The 12411-nt window shown below is 34.9% G+C and overlaps 1 protein-coding gene across 1 annotated transcript in view; it reads left to right on the top strand.

The window, feature by feature from the left end:
* NAF1 (nuclear assembly factor 1 ribonucleoprotein) overlaps positions 1 to 5856 on the top strand; it is a 38813-nt gene extending 32957 nt beyond the window's left edge. The window contains exons 7-8 of the mRNA XM_036116575.2: positions 1215 to 1317; positions 4984 to 5856. Of these exons, the coding sequence (XP_035972468.2) occupies positions 1215 to 1317; positions 4984 to 5447 (567 nt within the window). The 3' untranslated portion in view covers positions 5448 to 5856. The remainder of the gene's footprint in view (positions 1 to 1214; positions 1318 to 4983) is intronic.
* The last annotated feature ends 6555 nt before the right edge of the window (positions 5857 to 12411 follow it).

Here is a 12411-nt window from a genome sequence, read left to right as displayed (position 1 = left end):
GTATGTTTTATTTTGTTTTTGTTTTTGTTTTTGTTTTTGAAGTAGTTGACTGAATGTCCTTTAATTCTGTAATAGGGGAAAACTCTTTGAGATTCTAAAGTTTATTTTATTATGAAATTTTGTAGTATAGAATTATTGCCTGACATTAATCATAGATTATGTATAAGGCATGCATCTTCTTCACTTTGGTATTCCTTTCTAATACATGAATATATAATTTGTAGTTGAATAAATGTGTCTGAGTGCAAATTTAATATGTATACAAGAAACGTGAATTTTTTTCTGACTTTAGGAGGTGATAGCAAAATATTGCCGAAGCAGTCTCTTTAAAATAAAACAATGCCAATTAAAATCCTTTAATACCTCCCTCCTGCTCTTAAGACATGCCCAGTGACTGGGACATAAAGTTCTTTATTCTCCAATTTTATCATCTCTGATTTCACTGTATAAGAAGCTTTTGCTTTGCTTTACAAAACCAGTTTCATGTCTCAAATGTACCCTGCCTTTGCACATATTCCTGCTCCTTGAAATTTTCCTTTCCTTTATTCACTGCTAATTCATCATTAGAGATTTATCTTGAGTTTATCTTCTAAAGATAAAGATATTACCTAAGCCTTTCCCTGCAGCCCAGTCTAAATTGCATCTGCAGTGATTTTCTCTTTCCTTACTTTGCTTTATTTACAGCCCTTACTATGCTTGACATTATATTATTAAAAGAATTAATACTTATAGAATGTTTAGAACAGTGCCTGGCATATAATGGGTATGTATAAATTTTTGAATGAATGAAAGATAAAACATTCTCTTCTATTTTTATATTAGTTCTGATCATTGATGTTATTTGCATATTCCTAACTCTTCCTTCCCTTTAGCATTGTTGACATTCTTGACTCAAGCTTGAAGTCAGTCTTCTAGCTAGGGAATACCCATATCTGAAGGTTGTTAAAGATTGGCATTTTAAAGTTACCTATCTGTGCAAAAAAAGAATTATCTATCCAAAACTTCCTAGGAAAAAAAAAAGCCTTGGGTACTCTGGCCTGTGTTAATTAAGAGTCATAAATAGTTAATTCAGATATTACTAGAAAATACTACATATCAAAAAGTAATATTCTTTCAGGGTCAGTGTTAAATAATAGGCCTATCCTTCTCACTTCCAAGTATGTACCAATGAATTGGTAAATCCATTTGACATAATTATATTTTTCCTCTGCAAGGCCTTAGATTTCAGTGATGATGAAAAGGAAAAAGAAGCCAAACAGAGGAAAAAATCTCAGATTCAGGGCCGGAAAAAATTCAAGTCTGAATCTAATGAATCAAGTGAGTAAATGCAATATATAGTAATTTTTTATCTTCACTTAACACTTAATATAAGTCGATAACTAATAAAATTGAAGGAAACATGTGGGATCTCTCTTTACCTTGTGGCATTCATCTAACATAGGAGGCTTTACACAATACGAGATGTGGCAGAGGAGAGTCATGAGGGATATTCAGTGTTAGTTTTTCAAGCTTAAGTATGTAAAAATGGCTTCTAGGGGTAAAACTAAACCTTGTTAGTCATTTGTGCAAATAGGCACTTTTTTCTTAAGAAACCTCTTTGCTTCCATATTTAGAATTAAATGATAGGGTACTTAATACCTAAATCAAAGTATTTTATTTTTTAACATGCATTTCCATTCATTATGCCTTTCAAATTTTAAAGGAAACTTTAAAAAAAGTTAAACTTTTTATAGATTCACACACAGTTGTAAGAAATAATTGATTTTCTTGCATGTCCATTACCCACTTTCCTGAAATGGTAACGTATTGTAAAACTATACAGTACAATATCACAACCAGGATATTGACATTGAGACAATCAAGATACAGAATATTTCCACCACAGAAAAGGATCCCCCATGTTGCCTTTTTATAGTCACTCCCACTTCCCTCCCTCCCACCTCCTTAGCTTCTGGCAATTACTAATTTGTTCTCCATTTCTATAATATATTTTGTCATGTCAAAAATGATTACATAAATAGAGCCACACAGTATGTTACCTTTAGGGATTGGCTTTCGTCACTGAACATAATTTCCTGGAGATTCATCCAGATCGTTTTATGTGTCCTGTTTGTTTCTTTTCATTTAGGAGTGTAGTATTCCATGGTATGACGGTACTACTGGTTGTTCACCAGTCATGAGTTGAAGGACATCTGGGTTGTTAACATTTTTTGGTTACAGGAATGAAGTTGTTTTATGTATTTGTGTTCAGATTTTTGTGTGAATACAGCTTTTCATTTATCTGGGATCAATGTCTAAGAATAATTGCTGGATTATGTGGTAGTTGGATTCCCATGACCAGTGTATGAGTGACTCAGTTTCTCTGCTTTCTTACCAACATTTGGTTTTGTCACTTTTTAATTTTAGTCATTCTGATAGGTGTGTAGTGATATCTAATTGTGATTTTAATTTGCATTTTCCTAATGGCTAAAGATTTTGAACATCTTTCCATGTCCTTATTTGCTATTTGCATATCTTCTTCAGTGATGTATTTGTTCATGTCTCTTGCCCATTTTCTAACTATATTTCTGCTTTTTTGTTCTTGAGTTATGAAGTTTGTACATAATTTGTTCCAGCCTGTAGCTTGTATTTTTATCCTCTCAAGAGGGCCATTTACAGGACAAAAGGTTTTAAATTCGATGAAGCCCAATTTATTGTTTTCCTTTTGTGGAGTCAGAATTTCTTGTCTAGACCTACATTCCAGATTTTTTCTTCTGGTTTTTTTCCTAAAAGTTTTCGAAGTTATTTTAGCTATTCTAGTTCCTTTGCTTTTCCATATGCATTTTATAATAATCTTCTCTATATTGGCAAAAGTCTTGCGGGGATTTTTTTTTTTTCCTTCTTAACTTGCTGGGATTTTAATGGGAGTCGTGTAAAACCTGTTTATTGGTTTGGAGAGAATTGATACATTAACTGTATTGAGTCTTCCATTGTGCAATAATGGTATACATCTCTATTAATTTAGATTTTTGGTTCTTTTCAGCAGCATTTTGTCATGTTTAGAATACAAATTCTGTTTTTTTTCATTAGTATACACCTAAATATTTAATTTTTCAAGTCATTGTAAATGGTTTTGCATTTTTAGTTCCAGTGTCCATGTTTTTGTTGCTAGGATATAGAAATAAAATTTATGTTTGTACGTTTAGCTTGTATGTTGTGACCTTGCTGAACTCACTAGTTCTAGGAGTTTTTTCTTTGAGATTTTCTACTTAGCCAACTATGTCAGTTGCAAATAGGGAGAGTATTCTTTCTGTTTTTGTTGTTCAAACTGTGTGGGTTTTTTTTGTCTCCCTTTCTTTCTTTTACTAGCTCTAGCTTCTGGCACTATGTTGAATAAAATGTGCTTTGTTCTTGATCCTAGGAGGAAACATTGTCTTTCATCATTAAGTATAATTTAGGTATAGGGGTTTTGTAGATGTTCTTTATCAAGTAAATTCCCATCTATTCCTATTTTTTGGAGATTTAAAAAAAAAAAAATCTGAGTGTTAAATTTTGACAGTACTTTGATAAGATGACATGATTTTTTGTCAGTAGTCTGTTAAGGAGATTACACTGGTTTTAGAATATTGAACCAGCCTTTGCATCGCTGGAATAAACCAGAGGTGGTCATAGTGTATAATTCTTTATATGTATATTGTTGAATTCTCTTGTCTCTTTCTCTGATGATTTTCTTTGTTCTGAAATCTATTTTATCTGATATTAATGTAGCTACTCCTTTTTTTTTTAAAAAAACAAAAAGATTTATTTATTTGAGCACTAGCAGGGGGAGCGGCAGAGGGAGAAGGAGAACCAGACTCCCCACTGAGCAGGGAGCCCAACATGGGGCTCGATCCCAGGACTCTGGGATCATGACCTGAGCTGAAGGCAGACGCTTAACCGACTGAGCCACCCAGGCGTCCCACTACTCCTTTATTTTGATTAATGTTTGCATGTTGTAGCTTTCACTATCCTTTTACTTTCAACCTGACTATATCCTTTGAAATGAGTATTTTGTAGACATATAGTTGGGTTATGTTTTTTAATCCACTCTGCCAGTCATTCCCTGTGTTTTAATTGATGTATTTAGACCATTCATATTTAATGTAATTATTGATGTTTTAGGGCTGGTCTGCCCTTTTCCATTCATTCGCTCTGGTTTTCATTTCTGTTTTCTTTTATCTGACTGCTTGTCAGCACTATAACATTTTTTAGAATTCCATTTTGATTTATCTGTAGTGTTTTTGAATGTATCATTTTGTATGATTTTTTTCAGTAGTTATTAAATTTAGGTTACTTATCACAATCAACTGGTGTCATTGTTTTGCCAGTTTGTGTAGAACCTTACCTCTTAGAAACTTTACCTCTTTATGTCCCTTTATTTTCTCTAGTTTATAATGTGAATTGCCTTAAATAGTTCATATATACAATTAGAATCATGTTACCAATTATATTTACTTCAATCATCAAACATTTAGAAAATTCAAAGAAGGACATTTTATTGTATTTACTCATATTTTTGTCGTGTTCTTCCTTCCTGATGTCTCAAGTTTCTTTCTTTTATTGTTTCTGCTTAGAGAACTTGCTTTAGTCATTCTATCAGTGTAGATCTGCTGGAGATAAATTAATAGTTTTTCTTCATTGTAGAATGTCTTTAGTTTCCCTTTTTTCTTGAGGATATTTTCATTCCGTTTAGAATTCTGGATTGAGTTTTCTTTCAGCACTTGAAAATGTTGAGCCCCTTTCTTCTGTCCTCTGTGGTTTCTGATGATACATCTGTTGTCCTTCCTGAGCCTCTGGCCTTTTGGATTCATTAAAAATTGATAATTTTAAGCCTTATGCTTTTTTAGTTACCATAAGACAATACCAGAAGTTAAAGAAAAGGCATTTTTGAAATTTTAAGCAGTGTTTTTTGATGTACTAAAATTAATTTTAATTTTGTTTTTATGCTTTTTTCTTCACTCAAAGGTGAAAATTTTTCAGAAGTACATCAGAATTGGAATGTTCATAGCTCTGCTTCAGAGCATTCAAAAGGATATCGTAACAGAGAATTCTCACGAGGATTTTCCCGGGGTAGATATCCTCGACCTTGCCACGGCAGGCCTCCATCGCCACAGTTTTATAACTCCGAGCATATGGTGTTTCAGGAGACTTCAGGATTTCCACCTCAGAGACAAGAGAATCCTATCATGCCACAGTATCCCTTTCCTCCTCCAGTGTTTGACATGCACAGTTTTTCACTCCCTCCTCCTCTACCACCACTCCCTCCACCTCCACCACCTGCATCTGTAAACCTGGGGTGGGCTGCACCTAACATGGCACCTCATCCATTAATTCCCTTACCATACTCCATTCCCCCACCCCCCCCACCACTGCCTCCACCCCCCTCTTCTGGGGATAGTACTTCTTCCCATTTTGGATCCTACTACTAGGTGACTGTATACGTTTCTGGAGAAATCTGGATTTTTTATATTATATGGGAAGAATTTTTTTTTTTTCTTAAAGCAGTTATGGAGCTAGATTTTTAACATTGTAAAATACTAAATGATTCCTTCAGTTGTAAGTTGATATATATTTGTAACCTTTGTGAAATTGTATCCATATGAAAATTTCACTTTTGTGGAGGAGAAAATCTAACTATGTAATATTTAATTAAAACTGAATCCATGTTTTCCCTATCCCTGCTCAATTTAACAATGTATATAGGTCTAATAGATCTGGAGCAACTTTCATCATGGGTTAAAATATATTGAACACATAGATCGTCTTCTTGGTATATCTGAAAATAAGATGTTGAAGTCTTATTGAGAGTGTTTAAAATAAACTATTTTTACAAATGTATACTTTGAAAAGTGATTGATTGTCAATGCAATTTACCAGTAACTGTAAATGTCTTTTTTATTGTTATGTTAATCACCATACATTATATCATTAGTTTTTGATGTAGTGTTCCATGGTTCATTGTTTGCATATAACACCCAGTGCTTTAGAGAGGGAGAGTGAGAGAGAGAGTGAGTGTGGTGGAGAGGGGCGGAGGGAGAGGGAGTCCCAGGCAGACTCTGCACCAAGTGCACAGCCGGACACGGGGCTTGATTCCACAACCTGAGGTCACAACCCAAGCTAAAACCAGGAGTTGGACATCAACCCACAGTGCCACCCAGGTGCCCCCACCCTTTTAAAAAAAAAAAAAAAATAAGGATACAGAAAAGAAAACTCTTCAATATTGGTAGATGTTCTGACTATAAAGTTCACATTGATTAATTATGCATAGGCAAGCTTTTCATTATCTATACAGGTTTCTAGAACTTAGGCATTATTCAGTAGACTTTACTATTAATTAAAGGGACACAGTGGTTATTCATAATAAAATATAATATTCACAATGAAGTAGATGTAACCCCATATTAGGACACTGTCTTCTATATCTATTTTCCAGATTCTCACATGCCTGGCACAGATTAGGTGCTTACTAAGTATTTATTGAATGAATGAATTTAGAGCTTTTAATTAAATTACCACTAAATGTTATTTTACCTCGTGAAATGTAAATGCAAAGAAAATTATGGAATTTTAGAAATAGAAGAGGCCTTAGAAGTAGTTTAAACTAGTCCTCATTTAGCAGGTAATGAGGAACCTAACTAAGGGTTCCAATTTAAATAATTTAAGATAACTCAGTGGGATGACAAGGAGTTGAACCTAGTTTTCTTGATTTTCACATCAGTACCTCTTATTAAATTGTTGCTTCCCAATCTTTTATTCCTTGACACTCTTAGAAAATAGTATTTTTATGCACATCATTGGGGTAATCTGGAGATCATTCATCACAGCCCCATGGACTGGTTGCACACAGGCCCTTCACATCCCCAGAGGCTGGGGCGACTCTGAGTTTCTGGGGCCCAATTGAGAAGTTCTTGCTTTGGTATACATTGACTTTATCATATGTTGTACTTTATTATTCTTCCTTGAAATGTGTTTGTAGCTTCTCTTTAGGAGTTAACCTTCATAGTTTATGGCAGTCTTTTTTTTTTCTGGTTGACAGAATATTCTTAGAATTGAGATTATATCTAGAAGTACTAAAAACATTTTTCTACAAGAATGGAAAGAGTGAGATGTTAACATTCAATTACAGTATATCAATAAGCCATTGTAATTGCCATGGCATTTAAAAAATCTTTGAACCTCTGTGCCTTAAGTACTGGTGTCTGACTGTAGGTATTATCTGGTGAACCATAGACCTGAATGATATACCATTTGGTATCTACCTTCAATTAAGTTGCTACCTTAAACACTTATATCCCGTGTGCTTCCTCATTATACTTAACTGAGGGATTTTGAAACTTCAGAGTGCCCAGAAGTCACCCACTGTAATCACCTAAGGTTTGGAAAGCTTACTAAAAATGCATTCTTGAACTTTATCCCCAGATTCCAATTCAGTAGACATAAGATGAGACCTAGGAAATTTTTTTTTCTTTCTTTTTTTTTTTTTTTTTGGTCTTCTGCTTTCCCAATGTTCTTTTTATTTCTTTAAATTTTATTAAATTTTTAATTTCATTTCTAGGGTGGTTAAGATATAGTGTTATAGGGGCGCCTGGGTGGCTCAGTCGTTAAGCGTCTGCCTTCGGCTCAGGTCATGATCCCAGGGTCCTGGGATCGAGCCCCGCATCAGGCTCCCTGCTCAGCGGGAAGCCTGCCTCTTCCTCTTCTCCTGCTTGTGTTCCCCCTCTCGCTGTCTCTCTCTCCGTCAAATAAATAAATAAAATCTTTAAAAAAAAAAAAAGATTTAGTGTTATATTAGTTTCAGGTGTACAATACAGTGATTAAACAATATACTACTCAGTGCTCATCATGATAAGTGTACTCTTCAATCCCCATCTCCTTTTTCACTGATCCCTCCACCCACCTCCCCTCTGGTAACCATCAGTTTGTTCTCTGTAGTTAAGAGTCTGGTTCTTGGTCTTTTTCCCTTTGTTTTGTTTCTTAAATTCCACATACGAGTGAATCATACGGTATTTGTCTTGCTCTGAATTATTTCACTTAGCATTATACTCTAGCTCCATCCGTGTTGCAAATGGTAAAATTAAAATGATTGCCTAAGCTAACATATTTGTTTTACTAAGATGAATTGCTCTCCTTCTGCCCCCCCACCCCCAGAAAGGGTAGTGAAGTTCATGGTAACTGGATGACTTGTCTACTTAATAGAAATAGCTATTGAAAGAACTGGGTTGAGACTGTCTAGTGGAGACCTGGAGTAGAATGTGTAGTTTCAGGACCAAAATGTATCCCATCTCTTGTGCAGCTAAATGATTAGTAGACCTAATTGTCAATACTAATTGGACACAGGGGAGATGAATAAGCAATGGCAGGGGGCCTATTTGTGTGCCCAGGTCTCCATTGTTTTGGGTCAGTGAAGAATATAGAATGCTTTCCCTTCTTTTTCCCTCTTCTCACCCACATTCTGATTTATTCTTCCCTGCCTTCCACCTCCACTGCTTTGTGTGCTACGTTTTTTTGTTGCTTGCTTGGAGTTGGTGTACACTAAGTACATTAAAAAATTCAGAACATTTGATGAATAAGACGAGTAGAATCTAAGTTCTAGTCTACTATAATTTTAAACTAATAAATAGAAGTGGTATTTTAAATCTCCAGGTGCTAAAAATCTTAGTGTATTTTTGAAGGACAAGGTTTCTTAAGATAACAATCATAATGATTTAGGGAGAGACAATCTCAGACATAATGCATCTTTTTTTTTTTTTTTTTGAGAGAGAGCACCAGCAGCGGGGGGGGGGGGGGGGGGGGCAAAGAGTGAGAAAGAATTTTTTTTTTTTTTCCTGAAGGATTTATTTTAGAGAGCAAGCAAGGGTGTTGGTGGGGGGGAGCAGAGGGAGACAGATTCTCAAGCAGACTCCCTGCTGAGTGCAGAGCCCAAGGTGGGGCTCCATCTGGCGACCCTGAGATCAAGACCTGAGCCCAAACCAAGAGTCTGTCGCTTAACCAACTGAGCCACTCAGGTTCCCACATAATGCATCATTTTTATATGTTCTTTTTGGACAATAATGTTAGTGTTTGCATTCAATTATATAAAATTTGCATAAAAAATCATAACTGGTTTTCAATGCTTTCTACTAGTTCTTTTATACAGTGTCCCATCCCCGAGATCTTTTTTGTTGTAGAAGGCAGCAATCCTGCCTCCCCTCTTGGGTGACACAAGTCAGGGGAATTCAACCACAGGAAGAGCAATAAGTCCTTTGGTTGTCTACTTCTCACCCATTCCCAGTCTCTTTCACTAGGGTACCTGAGGTTGGCTTGAGAAATTTTTTTACTTCGGATGCTATCTTCACATATTTAGGGTGTTTAGGATTTTTGAAAATAGTCATGTACTCCTACAATTAAGTACTAGGGAAAATAAGTTAGTGTGTATATATATATATATTTTTTAAATAGATTATTTCAAAAAAAAGAAAATTTACAAATTTAAAACTAGATTATTTTGGAAAATGAATTTGTGTTCACGTACATTCATAAAATATGACATTGCAAATTTGATACCAATAATAAGCTCTGCAGTATAACTATAAAAAGATTTTTTTAATAGAATGCAAGCTGGAAAAAATAGAATTATTTATGAGAATTCATTGCCAGGTAATGTTGCAGTCACACTATTTATGATTTAATACATTCTACACTATTTATAATTTAATGCATTTTGGGTAAAAAAAACCCCCAAAAAACACATTTGTATCTTTTTCTGCAGATAAATTGTCAGAATTCCAAAAGCTTTCTTTACTTCTTACTCTGAGAACTAGTCTGATCCTAGATTTATGTGGCAGTTATGTTCCAGAAAACCAAGGAAACAATTACTATAGTGTGCCTGAAATTAAAGTTGAGAAATATCTTCTTAATATCTTCTATCAGACCAAAGTACTTGTTTTGAGCTATTTGCAACAATGAAATTGCATCTCATTTTTGACTCTGTGTGCTTTCTGTACCTAAATTGTTATCATTGGTGTATTAAACATGTACAGTTACTTAGTGCCCTGGAAACAAGGGACAAGTTTGTGTATCAAACATAATGAAAATAGCCAATGAAGAAAAATATCAAAATTTTCTTCTGCACATTCAATAAAACACACACACACACACACACACACACACACACGAAGGCTAGTACAAAAAAGCCTGATTATAATGCATATTTTAGTACCTTTTGTTTCTACCTATAAGGTTGATAAAATGGGAATAAATGTTCCATTGCTTTATTTTGTAGTTAGCTGCATGGCACCATCCCCAAACAGAACAAACTAACCTTATATGGTGAAAGCTTTTTATTTACAGTGAAGATATATGGGCTAAACATTGTTTCTAACAAGAGATATGACCCAAATGGTAATAAAATATAACAAATACAAAAGAATAGACTCTATTAGGATAGAATCCCTATTAAAATGTGATAAAAAATGATGGTGGTCTGTGATGTTTGGAGGAATAGAGATGAACTTCTCAAATGTTCTCTCCGTATCAATAGCCACTACACTGTGCAAAACCTGTTACTGCAGCTTTTAAAACGGTTTATTGTGTGCTCGCATGACATACAGGAGTGCTGGGGAAATCATTTGCTCTCTCCCCCATCTCATTGCTCTTGCAAATATCTGTTTGACTAGGCATCATGTAGTGTTTAATCTTAGGATTTGGGACTGTCAGGCTCATTTATGTAAGCTGTGTTAGTAGCTAATTCATTCAAAGCAAATAATTTTCTTTAGTGTTAGTTTGGTTTTTGACCAAGTATACTTGCTAGTATATTTATTGGCAGCAACATAAGCTCAAATGAATTCTGTTTGGCAAGGTTATGAGCAGAAAAATATTTAAGGGCAAAAGAGAGTAACAAGGCATTAACTATTAACACATTCAAATACAGTTAGTTTGAACCATATGAAATTCCCTACACAGTAAGACATTTCAAATGGTCCAATGTAATATATGGACTATAAAATATATTGCTTCTCATATTTATTTTTCTTCATAGAACATCTCTCTGTACCATTACTTACCAGAACACATTTTGGGAAATACTTGTCATGGATGATAGCTGGCAGAAATTCATAGTAGTGAACATTTCTAAGAGATCTCTATCTCTAGTCTTGCTAAGAGGACAATCTATGAGAAGATCATGGGGCCCAGAAGAACTATTAAAATATTTTGTATTAGGTTAGGAAAATACTGTTCTTTAGTGTAGACTTTGTGGTTCTTAACCTGAGGTTTGTTCCCCAGTTTTCTAGAACACACTAAAAACCTGTGAGATGTACATTTTTCTAGGAGAGAGGGTTCTTGAATTTCATCTTGTTTTTAAGTAATATATGAAGAGAAAGAAGATGGAGAGAGAGTCTTTCAAAAGGTTTTCTCCTTTTGAAGCAGGTATAACAGTAATAACAGTATAAATCTTTCTCAAATTTGGTAATACACAAATTCTTTCATTAAAAAGTGTTGTGGAGGGGCACCTGGGTGGCTTAGTCAGTTGGGCGTCTGCCTTTGGCTTGGGTCGTGATCCCAGGGTCCTGCGATCAAGTCCCACATCGGGCTCCCTGCTCAGTGGGGAGCCTGCTTCTCCCTCTCCCTCTGCCTGCCACTCCCCCTGCTTGTGCTCGCTCTGTGTCAAATAAATAAATAAAATCTTAAAAAAAAAAAAAGTGTTGTGGATCTCCAAGAACATATCCACAGACCACAGTTTGGGAAACACTGAGTTATGCAACTAAATTTCTTTCTATGCAAATTTCCTTTCAGTTTCTTATAGAATTTTTATACCTGCAAAAATATATCTATAGACCTCAACTTAAACAATTGTCTTAGACAATGTTGGGTTTCAAATGGCTGTAGAGGAAAAACTTCCAAATGACTATAGCTAGGAGTAAACATTTAACAGTCTTAGATGTCTAGAAAATGTCCAGCATGTATGTTTCTGCACAATGGGAAATTTCTTTATAATTTAGACTTCAGATAGGAAATCACTCTTACACTACTAGAAAGGGGCAGTATCTTCAGTTTAACAAATTTGGTCGTCTATGTCCACTTTACAGAGCTCATTCTAGGCATATTGTGATGAGAGGTGAAATTTGACCAAATTAACAAAGTCTAAGGACATTTCTACAAATACTGTAAGTGTCCATACATAGGAACAACTGAAAAGGGAAGGACCTGAATGGACCACAGAAGATGATCCAGAAAAATTTCTGGGAGGAAAAATGGAGATTAAGCCAAGATGAGACCAGCCAGGCATAATCAGCAATGGCATCTCTCCCATTTCCTCAGGACAGAGGATGTGGAAGATTACATATAAACTCTCTCTTAAAGTTGTATAATTTATTTTTGTTACAGAAAAGGAAAATGTATAGATTGCTCATTAAA

This window comes from Halichoerus grypus, chromosome 3 (genome assembly GCF_964656455.1).
Source record: "Halichoerus grypus chromosome 3, mHalGry1.hap1.1, whole genome shotgun sequence".
In the NCBI taxonomy this organism is placed as follows: domain Eukaryota; kingdom Metazoa; phylum Chordata; class Mammalia; order Carnivora; family Phocidae; genus Halichoerus; species Halichoerus grypus.
This window is presented reverse-complemented; position numbering and strand designations above follow the sequence as displayed.